Source organism: Podarcis pityusensis (assembly GCF_964106645.2).
Source record: "Podarcis pityusensis genome assembly, chromosome: Z".
NCBI classification, from domain to species: Eukaryota; Metazoa; Chordata; class Lepidosauria; order Squamata; family Lacertidae; genus Podarcis; species Podarcis pityusensis.
Genome location: NC_138044.1, coordinates 26,311,528 through 26,337,590, shown reverse-complemented (window position 1 = coordinate 26,337,590; position 26,063 = coordinate 26,311,528). Strand labels below are relative to the sequence as shown.

Here is a 26,063-nt window from a genome sequence, read left to right as displayed (position 1 = left end):
AAGCTAGTGGTCAGCTTCACATCATGTGGCAGCAAAATCCATGCTTTAACTATGCAGCATGTGATTCCATCTGCCTGTCCTGAATCTCCAGCCAATCAGTTTCATCAATGATCCCAATGAGGGGGAGAAAAAAATTCTTTATCCACATTCTGCATAATTTTGTATAACTCTTCCCTAACCTCTTACTTATCTTCCTGCAAAACCCAAAAGTTGCAAATGTTGTGATCTTTCCTTATAGGGAACATGTTCCAGCCTCTTAACCATTCTGGTTGCCCTTTACTGCATGTTGTTGTTGTTGTTTTCCATTCTACAAGATTTGTGCTGTGACCATGAGAATTGCATCCCATCATGATCAGGCTTGGAATTTCAAGTGGAAGAATAGTGACAGCCAGGACTGATAACTCCAGCTGAAGTGGTATGTAAAACGCCATGCATAGGAACTACTTGTCCACAGTACATGGTAAAAGGTATACTGCCTGCCAATCATAGGTGTTCAGGCACTACTAACCCTTTGGACATATTTGATCCTTTTGGGAAGCATAGTCAAAGTAACCCTTCTTGGAAGACTTTAGCCAATTTAACAGCATTGAAACCATTATTTTCACACTGCTTCTCCAACTTTAAAGCACCAGGCAAAAACATTCCTCTTCTCCCAGATCTTTGGCTAATTAAACAAACAGTGGCCTTTTAAACTGGGGGGGGGGGGGGGTGTTTGTTACTATGTTCTGTATTTTTGTAATTTTATATTGTAAACCATCTTGAGATCCTTGGGGGAGGGCAGTACAGATTTATTTTCGTAATAATAATAATTTAAAAGTTATTCCTGAACAGAAGAGAAATTGTCCATGTAATAACAGAAGTGGACAAAAAAACTCAGCTTAGGCTAAATGAAATGACTCTTGGGTTCAAAAACAGAAATTCTGCTCTTAATGAAGTGGTATATCTTTCCCTCAAGGCTTTAATTAATTATCAAGAGAACCGTTGCTAAACTGCCACTGTGAAAAATATGTCATCCTTGAAACAACTCTACCATACAGTCTTCCTTCAAAAAACAAAAACATTACAGGATCAACCACATATAACAGATGTTAGTTGTGCAGCACTGCATGCTTCTGGGAAGTACTCAAATTATAATAGCAAACCACAGAACTGCATCAGACACCAATATTAAATGAGCACGTCTATTAACTAGCTTTTTAGAGCATACCCTCCTACCATCCCACAACAACTTCATGTTTTGCTATAAACATAGAAGAAAAACTATTGGCTTCAAGGTCTATCTTCCTATTTTATGGTTTGTCAGTTTTTCTGGGAAGAATTATTCTATGCATCAGCTGATACTGGAAAATGAGAGTAATTTTGTTTACTTACTGTTAATGAGTGAATGTACAATTGTACCAAAATCGGTCTTTAAACCAGACACTGCATCTGTGACTAATATCAGGATCAGGACAAACTTCCAGATGGCAGCTTCTCCAGATATGGTAGCGCCAGAAGAGAAAGCAGCCAAGTGGTACTTCCTGTTCATGTGGGCTTGGTTTTATATTGGCTGTCTTCACACTACCACTGCTGCTGAATCTGTAGTGCACCTACTTGTCCATTTGCGTAGCCACACACACCCCATAAGACTTTGGGTGCCGCGGTACTTGCCAGCATCTTGACTGGACAGGGCTAGGGACATGCAAGAACTCTAAGACTAGAGTTTTAAATGCACTCGCTCTCATACATACTCATTCTGTTGTTCTTGTAGAGTGGTATAATATACATACAGACCAGGGATGGAGAGCTTGGTATGCTCTAGATTTTGTTGGACCACACCTCCCATCAGTCATGATCATTAGGTCATGCTGGGGAACTGATTGGAGTTGGAGTCCATCAACATCTGGAAGGGCTCAGGTTCCCCATGACATAATGATTGATTCAATATCTCTATATTGCTTTTTGATAAAAGTTAACAAATTCAAAACATAAATCAGTGTAACATAATGAAACACAGGAAGACCTAAAACCCTTTGAAATAATAAAAAAAAACCATGCAAAAACTAAGCTCATGTAAATCAACACTATTTACTTACCATTGCTGTCCTAGATTTGATAAACCAGTCAAATCTAAATTGGGGTGCATTGCGTACACACTGTCTTAGTTCTTCATACACATTTTCTTTATCAAATCCCATTTTATGCAACATGCATATCAAGAATCTATCTTCTTCTTCTGTGTAGTTTTTGCCTTTGTTTGTTCCATACTGTATACGCAGCTGATGAAAAGGTGCTTTGTATCTAGCAATCTAAAGGGAAAAAAGATTTTTACTAGGAATGTGCATATGAATATTATTCAATGGCCATTTATGCTATTTTAGCTGCAGTGGGATTATACTAAAGTCAGCAGCCATTAAATCAGCCCCTAATCAAGACTTTATTTAGCCAGTTGTAAGACTAAAATTGTTACAGCTGGTGTAACAATCCTAATGTGTTTATACTGGGAATTTCAATCCATATGGCTTAATAAAGTTAAACTACTTATCATAGAAAAGAATAACTTTGCTCACCACTGAATTAGTGTAAGCTTTGTACTGAAAAATTAGAAGGGGACTGAGAATACTTTATCAGTGGGGAACATAACCATATGCTGGTTTCTTAGGGAAAAAATTAATCAGAGGAAATATTAATTTGTGGAAAAATTACTTTGACATCCAGGGCTTTTTTGATGCTAATTCGCCTCTGTATTCTGGCCTCCCCTCGTTCAATCTGAGCCATGATCCTCTCAATGTCCTGGAGTTCATTGCAACGTTCCCAAAAAACAGCTGAAAATTTCAAGCATTCAAAAAAACCACCTTAAATGCTTTGTAATAAAATAACATTAATAACTACTTTTATATAATTAAAGCTTTTACTCTTTCCCAATATTGCCTAACACAGTTTAAACAAGGTATATTATCATATATATATTTAGAATATATTTTTTTTAAATCTTACAATGTAGTGAGTTGGACTTCATACAGAAAGTCTTTTTTCCACAAAGGCTCTAAGTCCCTTAAGAAATTTGCAACAGAAAGCAAATGCATCTCTGATGTGATTTTGTGGAAATATATGAAGTAATCTGAATCTCCAGGTGCTTGCTCCAGAAAAGGCCCGCTGAAAACAACCAATGTTACATACACATCAATCTCTGACTTTTGTCTTCTGGGTTTCTGGGGGCTTTCCTGTTGTTATTCTGTCTCTCACAGCTACAATAAACCTACCATTAAAATTATGGACTGGTCATTTCTTCATCAGAGGCCAAACGGGAAAATTTAGCAGGGGATCAAATACTTTTCCCGCTCACTGTATACAGCTGAGTTGTTTCCCAGGAAATTGCTAGGCGGGGGGTGGGGGGGTGGAATTGAGCAGAAAACAGACAGAAGCAAACTGCTTAGTAATCCCCCCCCCCACTTAAACTTCTCTACTCTCAATCAAAGCCTCCGATTACAACTTTTCATTAAACATGAGCATGCAAATATACTCTAAACTCTGGCACAGGATGTCTATCATGTCATAAAATCATAGAATTGTAGAGCTGGAAAGGACCCAAAGGGTCATCCAGTCCGAAGCAGCCAAAGATGTACAGATCCAGGTTCAAATCCTTACTCAGCCATGAGACTCGCTGGGTGACCTTGGAGCAGTTTGCTTCTTTTCTTTTTTTCCAGTGCTGTACCTCAGTGAACAACAAGCAGTCAGCATGTGGTGTTATGTGCGTGTTTGTAGGGAGGCAGGAGCAATTTCTAGTGTTTTCCAATAAATGGCTGAAACTATTTAAAAACACACCTCACCCTTGAAAAGGTACGGCTGAGGCTGCAAAACAGAATTATGTCTGCATACATTAGAACTGCATTTTGGGTTCTTCCAAATTCCTATCACTCAACAAAATCATTATCAGCATTATATTGCTGTCAAGAGAAGGGAAGAATAAATCTAGCCGCTCCGCCCCTGCTTTGCCATCCACAGCGGTGGCAAATGAAGCATGTCACGATCTAAAAAACAGTGCAGAATAGTAATGGCTAAAGGGTTACAGAGTAGCATTCTCAGCATAATCCCTCTGCAGATTTTAAATCTCTCCATGCGGGACCATGCATTCTTTCTACACTACACATTCTTCAAAATTGCCAACCCTTGTAGAACTACAAAAGTAACCCAACAAATATAACCATTTTGGAAATATTTTTTTAATTATCCAAGATATATTTGACAAACCTGAATATTCAATAACTTCTTCAGGTGACTTTCCTTCCACTTCACGGGCAATATTATCTATATCATCTCGTCCATATTTTTCATTAGCTTTAATAAACTGGTTGAAGTCTCTTTTGTTCCAGTTTGTAAAACCCTGTTAAGCAAGAAGTTGCCATTAGGTGAAGGAGGAAATGTTTTGCTAGATCTTGCATCTTAGAAGGATACAGTTGGATTTGCTCGTTAATGCTTCGGTACAATGTCACATAATAATTACAGGGGTTAATGATCTTGCAGGATATCCATAAACATCTATTATCCAAGGTTTATTACTCAGTCATAAAAAGTTGAACGAGTTATTTTTGCACACAGCTCCCCATGCATCAGGGAGAGAAGCTTTTTATTCACGCTTGTAAATGGCATTTCTTCAAAGAAACAAAGTTCAATTCAAATCTTAATGGATTTTCACTTATATCACACTTGAGCAAGCACAAGTAACAAATAAAATTGCAAGAGTATGAGGGCACTTGTCCAGATGTCACTGGCAATCTCCTGGGCATCCTGGAACTAAATGCAATAACATTCTGTTTTGAATACTTACAAAGCAAATGGTGAATGAAATGAACACCTGGATAGAAAGAAAATGGAGCCAAAACACCCATTTCCCTACACCTCCTCTATCAATACAATTGCAAGAACTTCTTGTAGCAGATGCAAAACAAAACAAAATACCCCAAAGCTAACATTGTATATTAAGTCAGAATTTTAAAATCCCTCAGGTTCTTAACCCACTAGAAGTTGATTTATAAGTTACAAGAATAATGGCAACTTTTAAAAAAGAACTTCATGGAGTTTCTAGTAAAAAAAGCTTCCAAATTTCATCTTTATCATTTTTACTCCTAGATTCCATAGATAATGAATGTCGAACTAACTGCAGACATGACACTCAATTCACATGGTTGTAACAAACCAACTGTAAATTATTTCTGACATTGTGCATACAGGAGAGCAAACTGTTCTATACAACAGATTGGATCCAAAGCTTCCATTGCTCCAACAGAAAGTCTTCCCCTGGTGGAAAAAAAACTTCATAGGTCAACAAAAGCAGTTCTTCCATCAAATAAAATCTACTTTCATCAGAGGAAGGGAACGTTTGTATCCACCACAGTTTAACAAGGAATGTCTGAAAAGAAAACCAATGGCAATGAGAGGCACCATATCTACATTTGGTTTTGCTGGTTTAATTCTAATTGCTTTTGGGTGAATAAGAAGTGAAATGCATATTTGTATTTCAAATATTAACAGAAGCCTATAAAAGCAGCTCTTCTATTTATATTCTGTCCTTAATACGTGACAAAAAGAGGAAGAATGCTTTCAACCAGCGAAGGAGTAGATAGAGTCATATGGCTTTGGCTTGATCAAAGGTATTACAGAGAAATAAGAAAAATTCCAGGTACTTTGGTATAGCTAGAGAGCAATGCTAGCATTAAAGATTTTTAAACTGCCTACACAGAAACTAAGAGTGATATAGCTGATATTGTACTTTCAAGAGATTCACTTCAATCAACACAAGGCAATTTAAATTTTCAAAGGACAATTACTAAAATAACCATTTAAGAACACCACTCAAGAATGTGACTACTTACATGCAGAAAAGTATCAGAGAATGTGAGCAAACCCTGCACTTCCTTCCTTATAATATTTAAAAAGTCAAGTGAGCTAAAAATGATCTTCAGAGTAACCCAAAAATAATTATGTAAGTGTCAACAAGACAAGTTAAATGCATAAAGTAAATCTAAGTTTTGAAAGCTGAAGTGGACAGCTAAAGAATGCTTCATTTGAGAGTGCCAGAACCTATCCACTGCAGTGTACACAACTATGCTATTCGAAGGAAGATTAATAATGTAATCATTGCAAGAAGAAAACCATTCACTCTGAGAGAAACAATGTGATCTTTCCAAAGGAACTGTCAAAGGACTTGAGATTCAACTTGACTATTGTTGAGTTCAGCTGCTCTCTTCTCTGAACTCTCATCCACCTGCACCTTTTTGTGGAGAGAAATCACCTGACACACCAGCGACAGCTTAGCAGCTGCCATTTTGAAAATAGAAGAGCCTAACCAACTTTCTCAGTTTCTACACACACACTCACAATCCAAAACAGAGGTACTGTAACTAAATCCCTTCAAATTAATGTAACTATGAGATAATTTGTAAGATCAGATGGTGGTATCTGCAGTTTTCCATAGGAAAACTAGTTATCACTGCCTGCGTTTACTGTACATGGCTGTTATCAACCTTTTATCATCACAATCTAGCTTGTCACACAGTAAGCACACAAGCTTATAAATGTTCTTCTTTGTTTATAAGTTCTTCTTTTGTTAAAGAAAAGAAATTTAAAAGCCATTTACCTGGGTAAGAAGTCTTTCTTTCTCTTCAGTCTCTTCTGAAGTAAGAGGAGCTGACTCATCAATCTTCCGCTGTTCCTCTTTCTGTACCTGAGCTGCATTTGGGAGGTCAGGGTTTCTGGGGACCTAAAATCAGTGGTGGAATGAATGTATAGTAAAAGAGCAATGCTATTAAAGGTTCTGTATATAGTCCTATCCATCTCCCTTTACTGCCTTTTTGAGAAACACTAGTCGGGTGGGATTGATGCGCTTCTCATCTACTGAGTATTTGTTAGAGAAGGAAATATTTCGCTAGCATGTGGCCGCTGGTGGAGAAACATCTTTTACTTGTGTTTACAGTCCTCAGAAAGTTCTTCAGGCAAGGTGAATGTAGCATATCATAACTCATCCATCTATATTTGTCCTTTTATAGCTTGCAGGCTCTTGTCCATGGAAATGTAATGATAACTGCAACTAGCAAGCAACCACTGCACCTCAAGAGGGTTTTCTTTAAGCCTTTCAGTGTTCCCAGATACCACAAACAAGAAAGAGAAGGGGAGGAGGAAATGTATGTGTGTTACTCCAGCGATTAAACAGTGAAGCAGACATTAATTCGTACAGTTAGGGTAAAATGGAATGAACACAAGTTGCAATTATCTGATATCAAAAGAATGTTTAAATGTGTTTTTAGTGCTCTTTATTTCTTTTAATATTTCTAACTTTCCCCCAACTACAGTGATTATTAGAACCCCAAGGCCTTTTTGGCAAGCACCAACCTTTTCCACACCTGGCATCATTTACAATCACTATCACTGAAATTGATCTCATGCAACTGGACCTGTCAGTGCTCTGGACACCTCAGCTGAAACTGTATCAACAGTGGTATCAAGTTCAGAGTGAAAGTGAACAACTTTACCATTGGAGTGCTTAGAAAATTTGTCAGAGCAACACTCTGATGCTCCATTGCCCATAACCTTTGGGGCATATCTCAACAGTTCATTAACCACTTGGAAAAGCTCTCCTGGGCAGCTAGCTGAGCATGTGAAAAATAAGAAAAAGGTGGAAAAATAAGCCTACTTTGTGCCTACCATGTGGCAGTGATGGAAGCAATCATGTGCTCAGTGGTATTCTCTGTGAGATTTCTGGCACTCGCACCCCACTGTCACCTGTTCTGCTTCCTTGCCTGTAACTCTCCTGAAAACAGGGGCAGGGGGAGTAGTACAGGTTCCTTGTCACCAAAAAAGGGCCCTATAGGATTGATTGTGTCCTCCTCACCATTCTAAACTGAAAAAGAGCCTTGACAAGAGCACCAGCCATGTCAACTGGAAAATATTCCAGAGCATTCAGTAATCTTTTGGATTCCTTAAGTCTCTATGAGCAAATCATCTCAGTAAGTCCCCCCACCTTGCGGGAATGGCCTGGCATGGGCAGGGGGTGGGGGAGAAAGAACTGCCACTGTCAAGCCAGGCATTGCCAGGAAATAACTCATGCATGGCAACGGAAACACTAAAACACTCCCTACACACTATAGCAGAAAGCATATCAAGGACCTATCTTGCCACATGCATTTGAGCTGTGATGTACTGAGACAAGCTCATGATTGTGATGGTGACCATGAAGTTCCAGGCAGGTGCTTTTAAGGCAGATCCAGTGTGATGCTGGAAGTCTCCCGGTATCTGATCTATCTGGGGTAGGCCATCTTGGCTATGGAGACTGTTGGGCAGTGGGATGGATAGTACACCAGCAAAATCCCTGCTTTGTTCTTTGAAGTGACACTAGGCACAGATCCTCAAAGCCAGCCCCCATACATAATCAGTTTCCTGGTTTAGGTTGATTCTTAAGGAAGAGGCATAATGATCCATTTGTCTTGATGCTGCATAAAGAACCCAGGAAAGCAACACAGGGTTAGATCAAGATATCTTGGCTTGCCCACCCAAGTCTGAGTAATACATGAGAGGTTGGGACCTTCCTCCACAATAAGACTGTGGATGATAAATGTCTTATAGTGGATGACCAACTTGGTAACTCTCCTGGTAAGGGCTGTGGGAAAAGCCAACCTATAAATCAATCTCTGCCTCTGTGAGAGAGATATCTTTGAAATTAATACACAGCTGATATTTGACACCCAAACACTTGGCCCATATTACACACTACTGGAACTGTTTGACAGGTCAAATAGGATCTTAAAGAACAAGTAAATTATTGTCTCTCTCATAAACTAGAGGGGATGAGAGGGCAACAGAAAAGAGATCAATTTGAGGCTATTCAGTTTCCCTTCCTTGGATACAAAAATGCACAGAAGCATAGCAAGATGGCCCCAGCAAAATATTGGTGTGGATATCCTGAAGTCTATGTGGAGAAATTCAATCTTTAATTTTCCCATATTTGCTAGTCAGAAACTGTATTTTCTTAAAAAAAATAACTGAAGGGCAACGGAACACATTCAACATTAAATATTCACATACTGTACTTATATTGTCATATTTTATTTTATAAATGCTTGCTGGTCATTGACCGTATTAAAGATATTTGAGTATTTTGACTTGGCACATACTGTTTTTGACAGCTTATTAAGCTTATATTAACTGTACTGTCATATTTCATATTGCACCTTGAATTGCAGTGTGGGGTCTTGGTCCTGTTTATCTCTGTAAATGAAGTGGGTGGGGCTTTTTTGGTAGTTTTATTTATTTGTAGATATCCAATGACTGTAATTTTTGTAATACATTAAAACTCAGTAAGAACTGTATTAAAAAAACAAAACCTTGGTAACTCTCCATCCATAGCCTGTCAGACCCATAAGGAAGACACTTCCACACCCGCACACCACCACTCTGACGCCTCTTCCTGGAGGCAGGTGACGCTGTTTGGACCCGGGGTGGGACTGATGTTCTGGGCTGAGCTAGCCCACTACTCTGCCCACATGTGTTCTGTCTTTTGAACACCATATGGTCACCAGAACAATATGAGGAATCAGAAATTGTCCAGAGCACATGACCTCTCCCCCAACTGGATGGGACAAATAGTTTTATTTGTGTCACTAAGATCCCAGGTACACTATGGAAAAGAATGTTATTTTTGGGATTGTGAAATGGAATTCAAGTCTTAGGACATAGATCTTATACATAGGTAAATGTAGCTAATATATTCTTCAGAAGGAAATATTGCTGATTTTGTTCTGTTTTCTTCTTTTATTCACAGCAAGCTTTTGAAATTATATCTATTGTAGTGAGGAAAATGTGCCCATTTCTACTACACTTCTGACATTCATTTTAAAATGATACTTAACTTCACATAGCTGCTATTGAAAAGTAACACATTTCCTATCCATCATATCTAAGAAGCCTGAGAGATATCTTCATGCCAGTTATTTCAGGACAAGAAACTGGAGCTTATCTTATCCCTGACATTGGTTTACAAAATATTTCACTGATTTCAGCACATATATAATCTTGGCTTTATATAGAGCATGTTACGAGGCAAATTGTTACCATTGTAAAACCATTTTTAGAAAGCATGGAAGTAATTTTGCCTGTGACTATATAAATTAGCTACTGAATATTTCCATTTAAGCATGTCAGTCACGGAAGCAAAGTTTAGAAACATAGAATTAAATAGCTCTGATTTTATCCTTTGAAGATGAAAGACCAAACCAACATATTGTTCTTTTCCAAGCACAATATTACTATTCATACAATCTATCTGCAGTGGTACCTCAGGTTAAGAACTTAATTCGTTCCAGAGGTCCATTCTTAACCTGAAATGGTTCTTAACCTGAGGCGCGCTTTCGCTAATGGGGCCTCTCAATGCCACTGCACTGCTGGCACGCAATTTCCATTCTTATCCTGGGGCAAAGGTCTTAACCTGGAGCAACCACTTCCTGGTTAGCGGAGTTTGTAACCCGAAGCATCTGTAACCCGAAGCGTCTGTAACCCAAGGTACCACTGTAATCTATGGTTGAATTTCTTTTGACAATGTGCCAAAAATGCAAATATTTAAAGGGACGAATTTGGAAGGCTTATTTGGAAACAATGCATAGAAGTTGTAGGGGCAGAGCTGTCAAGCAGGACCAAAGGTGGCAGACAGTAGAACCACTAATGTGGAGCACTCGGAGCTCAACAGCAGTAATCCTAGAAGGGTGTAGTGGTGGTAGCTGGGGGACATCACTGTCACCACAAAATATTCACACAGCTTTAATGGCAGCACTCTTGCTGAGGCGTGTTCAAGGCACCAGAATGTCTGCTGTCCCTATTCCTTTGTGGGTTAGGATCAAGCTTTCTATGATTCTAATGTCTTCCCCCAATGTTTTTGTTTAATTTTAAAGTCAAGCAGCTGCAGGAAGCCACAACTGGGATCAGAAGCTTACACAGAGAGGAGACTGCTCCTCCTTTTCCTTGTTAAAATCACTTTTGATTGTGTTTGCTCTCACTCCACTTCACCCTTGAGCAAACAACGTAATTTATAATGTCCCCCATTTACATAAGAGCAGGTCATCTAATCATTTTCAAAATGTGGATACATGGAAATCCACATTCCTGCCTCATATTAGGGAAGGGAAGGAAAACAGATCCTTACCTTGTAGCCTATGGTCTTGCGATAATAAAGAATCTCTTTTTCAAGGAGTTCAAACAACCGTGGGGGAAAGAACTGGAAATCTTGAATATTTGGCTGTTTCGGAGGTCGTGGAGCCTTTGAAATTAAACATATATACCATTAATGCTACATGTTTGTCTTTGGACATGTTGCAACATGTTTTTATATAAAAAAGGTTATTAAAGGCTGAGGTTGGGAGGTGGGTGTAACTAGTATGAACTACCAAACTGTCCTCTCACCTTTGGGATTTTTGGTTCACTAACTCGAAGAGCTTCTCTGAAATAGGCATCCACAGCATAGTTGGCTTTGCGTTCTCGTTTTGGAGGCTCTATCCATTCCATCATGCTCAGCTAGAAAACAAATAAGATCAAAACTTTTAAAAAATACCAAAAGATAATTCTAAGTAGTACATATTTAATTGCTCAATTGGTATTGTTGACAGAGGTACTTGTTTTAAGACAAGACTAGAATGCAGAAGACTGGAATGAAGACTAGTGCATGTTTCAATAGATATTAAACTGCCTGCATTGCTATGAATGGATAAAATAGCAAATCACTTAGTTCAAGAGGGGTTACTTTAGAATAGCATTTCTTTTAGGTTTTGTTTTTTAATTTCCAACTCCTCTTTGAAACCTGATTGTTTTTGAATAAGCAGAAGAAATTAGTTTTGTATGTTTTCATATTCCTCTTGTAAGCAGAGAAACCAACAAAACATTCCAAACACATTAACTTGAAACCAGGCTCATAATCCTTGCCTCATTAAATGAAGCGGGTAGGCCTTATGTTGCCCTGTTGCATGAACTATAACAGAACTCTAGAACAGAGTTCACTTTTCAGCAAGTTTCTTTCACTTCACTTAAGAAAACTAGCAGTTCTTTGCTTTAACAGAATCTTCCAATCCAAGGTCTGCATTTATTTGTAGGCTCTTAAAAGAATGCTAGACATCTTCCATGAAATAAATTTCTGCTCTTATAGCTTTATTGTCCCATTTCGTACAGTGATAGATTGCTTTCATTCATTTCTTTTCTTCACAGTTATTATTCCCTCACATTATGGACAGAATCCCATTCTAGTATCTTTCTAAACAGAGGCCTCTCAATCTGCCTACATATCCTTTTAACTTCTGTCTTACAGTATTTTTTCCTCTGCATATGCAACAGTTCTACAGTGTCCATGCTGAATACATTTTACATTTACATTTTACATTATTATGGACTCCCTCAAAAACAGGTAAGGGAACAGAGTTAGTTTTCTAATGTGAAACTAATGTGAAACATACAATTATGTCTTGTTACAGCAAGCTTCATTTGTTTTCTCTGAATGTTCAGATTCCAGAAAGATGTGTTCTCAGGACTCTTTCTTTTTGATAGATATACTCTAAGCCTGGTTAATACCCCTACAAAGTGCTATAGGTAAAGTGAACCAAAGGGGAGGGGGGAGTACATTGAAATCCTACATCTTCCCTACATAACCTGCTCTGAATATTAGGAGTGTTTGTTGTTAACCTCTTTGAAGTGGAACTTTATTCACTTAACAGTACAATGCAAACACATTTATACTTATCAGTACAGCAGAAAGGTACCTTTTGTTTTCCTCTATAATCTTCACCTTCAAAATTGTACAAACTCATTTCTGTGTCCATAGTGAAGTTTCGGAGAGAGCTCTCACCCATTTTTTGCAAACGCTCATTCATTTCAGCTGTCTAAAGCAGGCCATGAAAAATAAAATGAAGTTAATCTTTAGAAAAGCCATTTTTCATCAATAAAACATAAAAACTGATTTGATAAGATACTTGAAAAGCTAACTCAGACAGACTTGATTCTTTTTTCTTAATTCAAAGCAGATGATTTTTATAGAGACAGAAGATGAGCAACAATGAAAGTAATGGTAACATACAGCACCATCCAAATCCTCTCACCTTTTTTTCACCTCTTTCTAAAATAGTGGTAATATCTTCATCAGTCAGTTCACTGTCCTTGGAAGCAAATACATGTGTTGCTCCATGTCGGATCATCTGTAGCATTTCATCTTTTGCCAGTTTATTAGACTGCTGATCAATAAGTCTCCCTGACACAGGAAACAAAGTCACAGTTTTAATGCAAAACTTCTCAGTTTTTTCATACCAGAGTTATAAAGGGACTCCAGTTTGAACCTGTAGTAAGGCAGAGGGGTAAGAATGAATCCTAATACATGATTTACAACCCAAAAATGCATAAGTTTTAAAAATAATTTCTATAAGTGTAGGTAATGAGCTAAAGTAAGCATCACATTAAACTAATGCAATTTTATAATTTCATCAAACTAACTCTTGAGCATTTTTTCTTACTTCAGAGATGGCGAACTTTTTGGCTCCATGGATCAGAAACTTATCAGGATCAGCCTAAGAGGCCAAATTTGACCAGAGGGTGAGGATGCCCACCTGACAAAATCTCTTCTGCGGCTTTGGAACATTCCTCCTACAAGCCTGGCCAATCTGAGGTTTAAAAGGGAAACGTGGGGAGATTTACAAAGGCTTTAAGACAGCCCCTACACTCCCATTTCAGCCTATTGAAACAGAAGTGTCCTGTTTGAGGCGCTTCTTCTTTAAGCAAGTGAATGGGCAGCAGTAGCAGGGTAGGTGCTCGCCCACCTCACTGCTGTCACTGCCCATCCACTGACTTTTGAAGCACAAGCTGCTTCAAACAGGGCTTTTGCAATGTACTTTAATCCTTGTTCATCAGATGATAGGAATAGGCATACAGCCAATGCAGGATTAAATCCTTTCCTCCCACCCACTATCTGATGTCCCCAGGGACATCAGCTGATGAGAGTGGTGCAGTCTGGGGAAGATGGCTTCATGACTCTGTGGCAAGCCAAGACTGGTCCATGGGTCGAAGGTTTGCCACCTCTGCCTTGTTGTCACTGCTAAGGAACATAACATATTTGGAAGGCATAGTCTACTTGTTTGGCATTGAGGGGCACATCAGAAATTTAAGATAGAACGATGCTGAACATTCAGTGTGTTTCAGCTGTATTACATTAACATAACTTAGATATTTTTATGACCACAGTGGCCATTCAACTAACATTTGTGGACAAAAGCATTTATTTTGCAATATTCTGGTTCATATGTGAAAAATATGAGACAGGCTTTGAAAATCTTTACGACTTCAAAATCAGAAGAGATGTTGAGCAAAGAAAATAGTCTTCTTTTACAACCATTTTTTGTTTCCAATCCCAATTATTTCACACAGTATTTTTAGAACATCCCCCTGGAATCCTTAAGTGCCTAGAGCATCCAAAAGCTGACATTCTAACAAAGATGTTGCAGACTGCAGAAAAATCCCTTGAGCTTATGTATGGCTTATGAGTTTTATGTTGCCCACCCAGCATTTATATATTTTATTTCTTTTTTAAAAAAACTTGATAACAAATGGGATGCCTGACCTACATAATGTTTCATAGTCACAAAGTTTCAACTACTTCAATAGAGCTTTCACCATCTGAAAGCTAAATTCTAATCTGCTTTACAAAATTAATCTTTGCTAACATTAAGTCAATGTTTAGAGTAACACTTTACATATCCTAACCATAAAAGGCCTGTTGGTTTTGAGGGTCTTCTGCGTGAATGAGTAAAGAGTGGCCAATAATTATCTATGCTGAAATATCCTTGCTACGAAAGAGCCTGATTTTATCTTAAATAATTGCTTTTTGTTCGTATAACAACTCACTCATTTCTCCAAAATAATTGTGTGTGGGATGACAACTGGCACTGTGACTCTTTTTTATGACACGAAACAGAGATGATCAGATAGCGGCTTGCCCAGCAAAAAAATTTAAAAGCTGGGTTTCCTAGGTGCATTGCAAAACACTCTACTAGAATATCTATCTAACTATCTATTCCTTTTCATGACAAACATTTGCCGCCTCAGGCACATGAAGACCGCGGCCGGTGCAGGGAGGGCCTCCAGAATGGACACAGGAGACTGGTATTGAGTTGAATTATGCCACAACTTTATTGATTACAGGAAAGGAGTAGGTTTGGCTATGGCAATGGGCATGTATCCAGCAACAGGCAGTCTGCCTGCTACCTGATAGGAACTCAGTGGGGTCGACCTTGTGCTGCTAAGTCGCCCCCAACACGGATTGGGTGCCATGACACTGCACAGGCCGCCACTGGGAGAGTTGAATTGGCCCATTTGTCTCCCTGTGGACTCCCAGACAGTCACTCCTCTTGGACCCCTCTAACTGGGTTCCCTTGAAACAAAGAACTCACCCAATGCTTTATCCACCAAAGTTGTGATGGATGCTATGAGGTAGGCAAAAACCTGCAAGCTGGCCAATTCGTTTATAGGAGAAAATTCCTCCCTATCCCCGAATATGGCAACCGCATAACTCATAGCAAGCTCCATATGTCAACTTGCCCGTTTTCCCCAATGGACAATCCCTTAACAGTCTGAGTGGGTGGGAAAATCTTGTGTCAATCTACAAAGAGGGTGGCCTGCACCTGGCCGCTCCCATAAATATGCCAGGGGCAGGTTGGGCTCAGCCCCCATGCTCTTCCCCTTGATGGGCCTTGCAGGCACTGACCACCCCTACCTGGAGGTCCATTGCAGCCGGAGGGGGGTGGCACCAGGTGACCATCCCCTCCCCCGGCCACGTAGGAAGGTGACAGGCTCCCCGGACCAGCCGCGGCCATGCCATGCGGCAAATGCCGCCCACCCGGAGCCCCAGGTGAGCGACTATTTAGCCACTAACAGTTAAATATTATGCAGTACCTTGCTGTATAACTATTGAGTCTAGCCTCAGTTTTATCTCAGCTCTCTCTACAATTCTCTCTTCAACAGTGTTGTCTGTGATAAGTCGGAATACTCGAACTCGCTTCTTTTGACCAATACGATGTGCTCGATCCTAAATCACAAAAATAGCAAATTTAAATAAAAGCATCCTGGCACATCTGTAATTGAAATTCTGACAGAAGAAAAAAAAACCACACACTGCCCTGTAATTATTAAGGTTAGCACAAATGAAAATATTTTTCATTGTTGTTTATTTTAATTGTTTACCCTATTTTTAGAAGTCCTTCAAAGCTGGCATGTATTAACATAAGCAGCTTGTTATTCTGTTTTCTCTTTTTCTCAATTCATTTTAACGGCAGCAGCTGCACCAAGACTTGAACTGGGGCAAGCCATTTGCAAAATCTACTTATTTTTTTCTTTAACAGCATGAGATACCACCTTTAAACTTTTGCTTTTTCAGCAGGTCTTCAGCTTAGCTGAAGCATGGGAAACAGGTAGCCTTCCAAAAGATATTTACTGGGCTGCAACACCCATAGTCCCATATCCTGGCAGAAGCTGATGGGTGCTGGGAGTCCAACAACATCTGATGGCCAACATGTTCCCCACTACTATCTCAGATTGTTAATAGTGTTTTAGCTCTCCCAAATGATTGGCTTCTATATGCTTCTGTTTTAATATTTAATTATTTATTTGTTATTTTGTTATGATTTTAGAGGAAATACAACAGCCTGAATGCTTAAAAAAAGCAGAAAAGTGAATATAGATATCCATTTTTTAAAAAAAAAAAATTGATTTCCTAGTCAACAAAGGCCTAACAACTGCTGCATTATGCACATTCAGAAATATTCTGTTAACTGTTCTCTTTCGGGTCTGCGCAATGTGGCTATGCCCAAATGCATCAGTGTGACAATGTGCTGCACTGCACTGGCACTTCTACGTGTATCTATGTTCTTTCTATTAGCATTTGACAGACCCCCTATATTGAGATGCAGACTAGTAGCATCACTTTATGCATGTGACATTTGACCCCTTCACCCTTAAACTCCTGAATAAACCTGGTGAATAGACAGCTAATCCCTTTTTTCACACTAGTCAACTAGTCTAATTAATTTGTTTGTAACTGAAGTCTAGAATCATTAAGGACATGGACTCAGTCTCTTCAAGGCCTCCCTTACCACTGGGCAAAACTAAAATCTGCTTCCAGTAAAGGGTCAGCTTTTACCAATCTCACTCCCATAAATATGTGAAGAATCACCCAGTTTTTAGTCACCTTGGAAACATCCAAGCAGGTGACCAAAGATGCTCTTACACTCTCAGAATCTCTTTCCTACAAGGAATTTTGCACAAGCTCTGAAAACCAAGACTCTACTCCAGCAGGTAAAATGCAGCAAGCTAAGCTAGACTGATTTTGATTTGATTTTAAATGTGTTTCCCTTCCCCTACTTTTTCTTCCTTTCCCCTTTCCATACACTGACAGCTGACTTCAAAGGGATTTCTACTGAATTTCTCACTAAAATTGTCCCTGTGTTCTAGACTACATAGTTATCTAACTACCTTTGTATTCTAAGGAGAGTTCACAAGGCTCTGTAAAGATTTGGTGTCCTCTGGCCTTTGCAAAAGTGAAAGTAAAGTGCCCATTTATTTTTCTCTAGAGATGGACTGAAGGGAGGGTCCTTGTCTGTAGGAGTTAGAAACTGGACAGTCTAGGGTATGTTGGGAGATTCAACCTGACTAGAAGAAGCCTATCAGGATTCCTTTCTGGTGAATCAATCCTACAGGTGATCCACCAGTAGGAAAAGATCTCCCCAAATCTAACACAAGACATTGGAAATTATTTGGTTGGAGTGGTTAATTGCCACAAAAGTGATGGGGAGTCCTTGATCCTGTTTACAGGCATATTCAAAGTCACCACTTCCACATCCCTCCCTAACCCAGTGCCTTCCAGTCCACTCATACTAAGACTCCACTTCATCCTTTAACTCTTGAATAGCTCCTTGGGATAAATTCCCCAGCCCACTGCCAAATCTACCACAACTGAATAGACAGCTACTCCCCCTCTTAACAGGGAACAAATTGGACATTTCTTCCCTAGATCCCTGCAGTTGTTATGGCCTCACAGCTGCAGGTCCTATTCATACCTATAGTGTGGTGCTGATGACACCAAGGTCGCAGGTTCGATCTCCTAAGGGACAGCTGCATATTCCTGCATTGCAGGGGGTTGGACTAGATGATCCTCAGGTTCCCTTCCAACTATGATTTTATGATTTTAACACCAACCATGATTTGGTATTATGAAAGAGAGGCCCAGGTGCTCCCCCTTCCTCTTATATTCACCCACACCTGTTTGTTATTACACATGAAGCAAGCCAAAGCCAGCTTCCTAGGCTCTTGGCTCTCTGAAAGATTGCTCTAAGCCTGCCTCTCAGCTCCACAGGCACAGCCTATCAGTTCTAACTATCCTGTTGTCACTACAGTAGGAACTCTAGCTTTGCATGAGACATACCAAGAGTACTCACCATTGCTTGTAGATCGACTTGTGGGTTCCAGTCAGAGTCGTAGAGGATAACAACATCAGCTGTTGCTAAATTAATCCCCAGGCCTCCAGCTCTTGTACTCAGCATAAAAATAAACTTTCTGCTGTTGGGAGCATTAAAGGTGTCTATTGCTTCCTATAAAGGGAAAACAATTTAAAATTGTGGGGATTTCATGAAAATAACCTGTTTATGGGGTATTAAAATTGCAAAAGTTGCTTATTTTCCCTGCAAAAGATGTTGGGCTAAATATGGACAAAGTAAGATCACCGTGAATCAAAATAATTTCCTTCAACTTCACTAGTACCACAAGGCCCCCTGAACCAATGAATCACAGATAACCTTCTAAATGCTTATTCCTCACAGGTACTGTGTAAATGCACCTTTCACTTGACTGTTTAAACACAAATTAGAAGACTGAGTGATATGAAAGAAACTCAAAGGACCATTTAATAACCCTAGATCAATCCCTGTTTATAAGGCATGCCATAAAAGAAATCCTTATTTAGCAAGATAGCACTCAGGGAAGCTAAAATGCCAACAGAGAAATGACTAGCCACCGTATAAGAGCAACTGGACAGCTACTGTCAAGGCTCCAACATGCCTCCAGGATAGAATGGAATGAAAATCCAATGAGCTACATAAATCCTTCTCACCTCTCTCTCTTCATGCGGTGTTTGCCCATCTAATCGACAATACTCATAGCCCCGCCACATACAATAATCTTCCAGTATATCCAGCAGACGGGTCATTTGGCTAAAAATGAGAACTCTGGAACCTGAGAGACAAATAAGTTATAAGAATACAATTCATCACACTGCTGAACTTACACTTATATTAAATAAAAGTGTGTTCTCTGTCCCATACACTGTCTCTCCATTTTACTCTATCCTTTCTTCTACAGCTTCTGGTACTGCTCCTTCCCCTCTATAACTTTCTCTCAGTTCCTAAGTCCCTTCCCCATACTAAAAACTGGCTTTCCCCATTCCAATCTGATGTCTTCTGCTTCACTGGCATCTCCCTAGTCTCAGGAATTCCACCCCAAAGGTCTACAGCAGTAACAACTGGCCTTCTCAATTTTGGATCCTGATAATTGCAACCCACTACTTTTCGTCCATTTAAAATACCACTTTGTACACATCTATTTGGCTAAGATGTGGAACCCTGGGTAGGTGCAATATGTGCCTCTGCAGAACACAGACATATTGCACATCACCTTGGGCTGCCCTGCTGAAGGCCAGGTCTTCTACAAGAGGAATGGCAGGGTTTGTTCCCAATACATTACTTTAAGGTCCCCATTTTTAGGCACTGTATTCTTTGCCATATGAATAGATGGATGAATTAAAATGGATAAATTCATAGACCCACCTGCAGTGGGAACTAAATCTGCACTCTTCCCCAGTTGACCCCAGGTTTTTCCCCATCTAGGCTGCATCCAGAAATGCATCCCATTTGCCCCTTTTCATTCAGTGGGATCCACCAGAGAACCTTAAAATTTCTTTCCCTCATAGTTTCACCCAGGGTTCTGTTTTCTTGGTCATGCCACAATGACTAAATACATTTCTAAATGAACAGTGACTCATAACAAGCCCTTCTTACCCTGCTCTTTGAGTTTTGATAGTAATTTATCCAGAGCAACCATTTTGCCACTGTTGGTCACAAGATGAGTATCAGTGGTATAGGGTGGGCCAGGCTCGGCACCATCAAAGAGGTATGGGTGATTACAGCACTTCCGCAGCTGCATCAGAATGTTCAACAGCCGCATCTTATCCATTTTTCCAGCCGAATTTAAGATATCAATATCTTTCATTAGGATCTTGGTATACCTAAAAGGTTATTGGACAATTTAAAAACAACTCTTTGTCCTTGGACGTACAAAAGCATACAAATATGAAGGCATCTAAATCCCAATGCTTTACACATTTACACAGTGGCAACTGGCATTTATTTAAATGTGGTTTGCGTCTCTAATATTATTTTATTTTTCTGCAAAATATGATTCTAACAAAGATTCATTAGCACTAGCTGCACACCCATCAGATTTGACAGTGGTTGGGGACAGGGAGGCCACTCCAAGCACAGACTAGGAGAAAGATAGGAAAACAATGGGACAAGTTTCTGCACATTCTGAAGCCCCCAGTTGAGTTAATCCTGAAGTGCTACCATGGGCCAAGCATGGGCAGGAAGCCCTGCTACACCACCATAGTGAAACACAAATACCCATGTCCAGCTTAGCTCAAACACAACATCCTGCCCAAAGCTACTGAATCTGGATACTAAAGTGGTAGCCAAAATATATGCTGCCTCCTTCATCACACACCTGCAAGCCAATTCCTGGCTTACAGGGAAGGGACTGCATCTCTGACACCATTCCACTCATTCTCTGTATACAAATTTCCTTAGTTCCATGTTGGAACTGAGGAAAAATTGTTTTTATACCTAAGGTTCACACCATGTAGAATGGCCTTGCTTCATCTCATCCTGAAACCAAGTTTCTGTCTTCTGTTTCTCTGAGGTGACAGCTCACAGTATAAAACACAGACAGAACACAGGGAATTGGTTTTATTTTTCATCTACATAGATACCTGTATGGATTATAATACTTAGCATTTATGTAGTACATTTCAAGTGTACAAAGTGCTTCACATACATTGTCTCAGTAATATTTACTATAGTACTGTAAGGTACGTCAGTACTATTATTTCTCTATTACAGACTAAGGTGGGACTGAGATGTGGTAGGTTGCCCAAGGCAATTTAATGAATGTGTAGCTTAAATCATATGTAGGTTTGAAGCGGGTCTTTACTGTTAATATGTTATAGTCACTATGTTAGGCCAGTATAATAGACTGATTTTAAATTAAATTTTAAAAAAGAATTTTACCATTCCCTCTGCATTTTGCTGAGTCCTAGATAAATTTTTACTTCTTTTTTAGGAGGCAAGCTCTTCTCCACCTCAGCTTTTATACGCCGTAACAAAAATGGCTTCAAAACCTAAAAATCAACACATCAACACATTTTACACATTGCTACAAGTCAGCATTTCAAGTATTTGTTTTACCAGTGTCCTAGACTTCTTATACTGCTCTTATGATGCCTTTTCCTAATCCTAATTTTTTGAGGCTACTTCGGGTGGGAGAACATGCAGAATACATGACCATTTCTTATGGTGTTTCTAGGACCAACAGGAGCAACTAGGACCCCCTTACACAGAATGTATATCCTAAAGACCTTGGTATCACAAATTGTGAAAGGGAAGTTTCAAGATGCACCTCATTCTAAATACATTTACTGAGTGTATAGTATAAATAACTGGATGCTTTGTTTCTGTTGGGAAAAGACACAAAGGCACACATAAATAGTTATGTTAATAAGTAGTAAACAAATGACTGCTTCACCAGAATTCTACAAATTCTGTCTTATATCATATCACATCACAATATACACAACACATAGCCTTCATTTCTCAGAAACGTACATTAGGATGTTACGGTAAGAATCATATACCATTCGTACAATACAATGGAAGAGAAATTAAATTTATTTCAGAAAGCAGAATTGCCATACTTACCGCGTGAAGTCTCTCTACAAGTTTTTGATCACCAAGGCAATTTTTAGTGTCAAACCATGAATCAAAGTCCTGTAAAAATTATGTTGTTGTTACTGTGTTTGTTGTTACTGTGTTTGTACTTTCAAAACTCAAGGGGAAATTTTAGTAAACTAGAAACGAAGCTGTCCACTGGAAACAGTGTGTCAAGTCTTCCCTTCTTTAACATCTAGTAAAGCATACCTATGTCCTGACATTATTATATTTCTGCCACAGATGTGCATCACTAGCAGGGGGGAGTACGTGAACAGGCACAAGCAAATGTTACAAATTGTGAAAAGCATCCCTGTGTCTCATATAATGTGCAGATCCACCTTAAAATGTGGCCCAAAGCGGCTGAACCAACTTCTCAAAGCAGTTCCACCTACCCCTCCCTTCAAATGCTCACGTAGAATACACTGACTAAAAGCTAAGTCAATATGAAACAATGCAGTTCAGATACATCAATACTATAAACTAATTCTACCAATACTATAAACTAATACTTGCATCTGAAAGATGCAATGACGATTTAGTCCCTCTCCTCCTGTAAAATGTCCTCTACCCACAGTGACCATTTCAATTCCTCATTATGCAACTTCACTATGTAACAGTACCGTCATACCTCATGTTACATCCACTCCCTATTACATTCTTTCAGGTTATGACCCACGAAGACCCAGAAGTACCGGAAAGGGTTACTTCCGCGTTTCGCCGTTCGCGCATGCGCACAACCGCAAAACGACGTCACGCGCATGCACAGAAGCGGGGAATCACAACCCGCCTGTGCACAGATGCTCCACTGCGGGTTGCACTCTTTTCATGTTGCAAACAGGCCTCCAGAACGGATCATGTTCGCAACCATAGGTACCACTGTATTAAGAATCTGCTACATAATTTTTTCCTTAACTTCCCTCTCTATTCATTTACCTTCTCTTAAGAATGTAAACCATTATAATATGATATAAAGACAACTTAAGTTATTGGCAAAAGTTAGGTTACCATATAAAGTGTGCAAAAACAAAAAATAGGACTTTAACATAATGTACAATCTCACCTCTGCAGAATTGAAGACATCAGGCAAAAGGAAATTGAGCAATGCCCATAGTTCATGAAGATTATTCTGTAAGGGAGTTCCTGTTAATAGCAACCGATTTGTTGTCTTGAACTCTCGAACAATTTCAGAGAGCTAGGAAATTTTGTAGAAGAGCACTTATTACTACTTCATTACTACCATAATCCAGGATACATTTTTTACAAATGAAAGTACATACAAAGTATTTCAAAACGAAGCTCCAAACTCCCATAACCTAACATAATAATTACAAGCATTATTAATAGTTCAGATGTAACAGTTAGTGTTTTAAATTCTTCATTTTTTCCCCTGCCTGCCATTTTGAAAGGAATTCTTTTTTAACTTCCTATTTTTTAACTTCCCATTGCTTCCTATTTTCTCAAAATGTACAAAAAGTTATCCTTCCATTCAAGAGTTACCAGATTTTTCCACTATCCTAGTATTCTGTAGTATTTCTCTAGGTATCTACAGAAATAAAACTGAGGCTCACCTTTGATTTTTCATTCTTGATTCGGTGGGCTTCATCAATCACCAGATACCTCCAGTTGAATTTTTTGAAAACAGACTTCTCTTTAATTACCATTTCATAGGAGGTAACACACACATCCCACTCTCCAGGCATCATAACATCGCGGATAAAAGCAGCCTAATAAAAATGAACATGGTAAACACTTCTAGATAGGTAAGCTGAATAGGGCCACCTAACTCATTTGGAAGCTGCTCCTGCAACCATATACTAGTTATAAGGGGAAAGCATTTCACAAAAATGAAGAAGAAATGGAAGGTGGGGAGGAAATCAAGTTCCATAAAGGCTAATGTGATGACTCACCCCCCCCCCCCAGTAAATAAATCAAAATCATGATCAAAATAAAAAAAAAATGACTTGGACAAGAATTGACAAAATATGGGTAACTAGAGGAATGGCACCAAAGACAAGAAAAGTGGAAATTTGCCCAAAAACCTGCTCCGACCACAATGCTGTGAAGATGGAGATGAAACTAACACCATCCTTCAGATGGAGGATGAATGACACCTTATTTAGAGATGAAGAAGCCCCAAAAAACCTTGAGAGACTATTTTGAGACAAATATGAACACTAATGTTGAAAAAAGAGAATCTGGGACGCAAGCAAAGCTGTTATGAGAGGGTTCTTGATACAACAGAATGCAATAAAGAAGAGAATTCAAAATGAGAAGAAGGATAAAATATTGGAGAAAATAAAGGAAAGTGAAAAGAAATTGAGAGCAAAACCAAAGTCGCAAGAGATCTTGAGAGAAATAAAGTTATATCAAGTACAATACATGAAAATGATGAATCAGGAGATAGAATGGAAAATTAAACAAATGAGACAAAATACATTTGAGTCGGCTAATAAATGTGGAAAATTGTTGGCTTGGCAAATGAAAAAAAGACAAAAACTAAATACTATTATAAATTTAGAAGTGGAAGGAAAGAACATACAGAACCCAGTTGAGATTAGAAACTGTTTCCAGAGGTATTTTAAACAACTATATACACAAGGGCCACAGAAAGAAATTGATGTTCCGATTTTTGAAAATAAATGGATTACAAAAAATCTCTCAAGAAAATAAATTAATGCTGAACTATAAAATAACTGAACAGGAGGTAGAAGGTGCCATCCAGAATATGCAATTAGGTAAATCTCCAGGACCGGATGGACTGACCTCTAGATACTACAGATCTTTAAGAGAATGGTTAGTACAACCTTTAAAGGAAGTCTGCAATGAAATAATGGATGGGAAAAGGGCACCAGAGTCGTGGAAAGAAGCGTATATTACACTTGTACCGAAGACAGAGACTGAAAAGACGCAGCTTAAGGACTACCGCCCCATATCACTGCTTAATGTGGATTATAAAATCTTTGCAGACATTTTGGCTAAATGACTAAAAAAAGTGTTAGTGGAAGAGATTCATAAAGATCAAGCAGGCTTTCTCCCAGGTAGACACTTCTCTGATAATATGAGAAACATAATCAATATTTTAGAAAAATTACAAGTGAATATTAACACCAAGGCAGTTTTGATATTTGTGGACGCAGAGAAAGCTTTTGACAACATTTCTTGGAGTTTCATGAAGAAGAATCTACAGGGGATGGGGGTAGGCCAAGGCTTTGGAAACGGTATAAGTGCAATTTATTCAGAACAAAAGGCTAAATTAATTGTTAATAACGTGGTGACGGAGAAATTTAAGATAGAAAAAGGGACACGACAAGGTTGCCCAATCTCCCCATTGCTTTTTATATCGGTCCTGGAGGTCCTGCTGAACATGATTAGAAGGGACCAATTGGTTAAAGGTATACAAGTCGGAGCCAAACAGTACAAATTGAGAGCATTTGCAGATGACTTAGTACTGACATTACAGGAGCCAGAATCTAGTACCAAAAGAGTTTTGGAACTGATTCAAGAATTTGGTCAGGTTGCAGGATTTAAACTGAGTAAGTCAAAAACAAAGGTCTTAGAGAAAAATTTAAGAGCGATTGAGATAGAGAGGTTTCAGAATGAGACAGGTTTAACAGTGGTTAAGAAAGTGAAATACCTGGGGATTAACATGACAGCTAAAAATGGGAATCTATTTAAAGACAATTATGAAAAATGCTGGACTGAAGTGAAAAAAGATTAGAAATCTGGTCAAATTTGAAGCTTTCACTGCTGGGCCGTATTGCTGCGATAAAAATGAATGTATTGCCTAGAATGTTGTTTCTGTTTCAAACATTGCAAATTTTGGATAAAATGGATTGCTTCAAGAAGTGGCAGAGAGATATTTCTAGATTTGTCTGGCAGGGCAAGAAGTCTAGAATAAAATTTAAAATACTAACGGATGCAAAGGAAAAAGGTGGATTTGCCCTGCCAGACCTTAAACTTTATTATGAATCAGCAGCTTTTTGCTGG

The 26,063-nt window shown here is 39.0% G+C and overlaps 1 protein-coding gene across 1 annotated transcript in view; it reads right to left on the bottom strand.

Moving 5' to 3' along the window:
- SMARCA1 (SNF2 related chromatin remodeling ATPase 1) overlaps positions 1-26,063 on the bottom strand; it is a 54,823-nt gene that overhangs the window by 8,670 nt on the left and 20,090 nt on the right. The window contains exons 7-22 of the mRNA XM_080991240.1: positions 23,645-23,800; positions 23,137-23,268; positions 22,065-22,133; positions 21,378-21,487; positions 20,094-20,320; positions 19,151-19,272; positions 18,480-18,632; positions 15,943-16,075; positions 13,104-13,252; positions 12,768-12,887; positions 11,425-11,535; positions 11,168-11,281; positions 6,617-6,739; positions 4,231-4,363; positions 2,686-2,804; positions 2,076-2,288 (exon numbers count right to left, since the gene is read on the bottom strand). Of these exons, the coding sequence (XP_080847366.1) occupies positions 2,076-2,288; positions 2,686-2,804; positions 4,231-4,363; positions 6,617-6,739; positions 11,168-11,281; positions 11,425-11,535; positions 12,768-12,887; positions 13,104-13,252; positions 15,943-16,075; positions 18,480-18,632; positions 19,151-19,272; positions 20,094-20,320; positions 21,378-21,487; positions 22,065-22,133; positions 23,137-23,268; positions 23,645-23,800 (2,184 nt within the window). The remainder of the gene's footprint in view (positions 1-2,075; positions 2,289-2,685; positions 2,805-4,230; positions 4,364-6,616; positions 6,740-11,167; positions 11,282-11,424; positions 11,536-12,767; positions 12,888-13,103; positions 13,253-15,942; positions 16,076-18,479; positions 18,633-19,150; positions 19,273-20,093; positions 20,321-21,377; positions 21,488-22,064; positions 22,134-23,136; positions 23,269-23,644; positions 23,801-26,063) is intronic.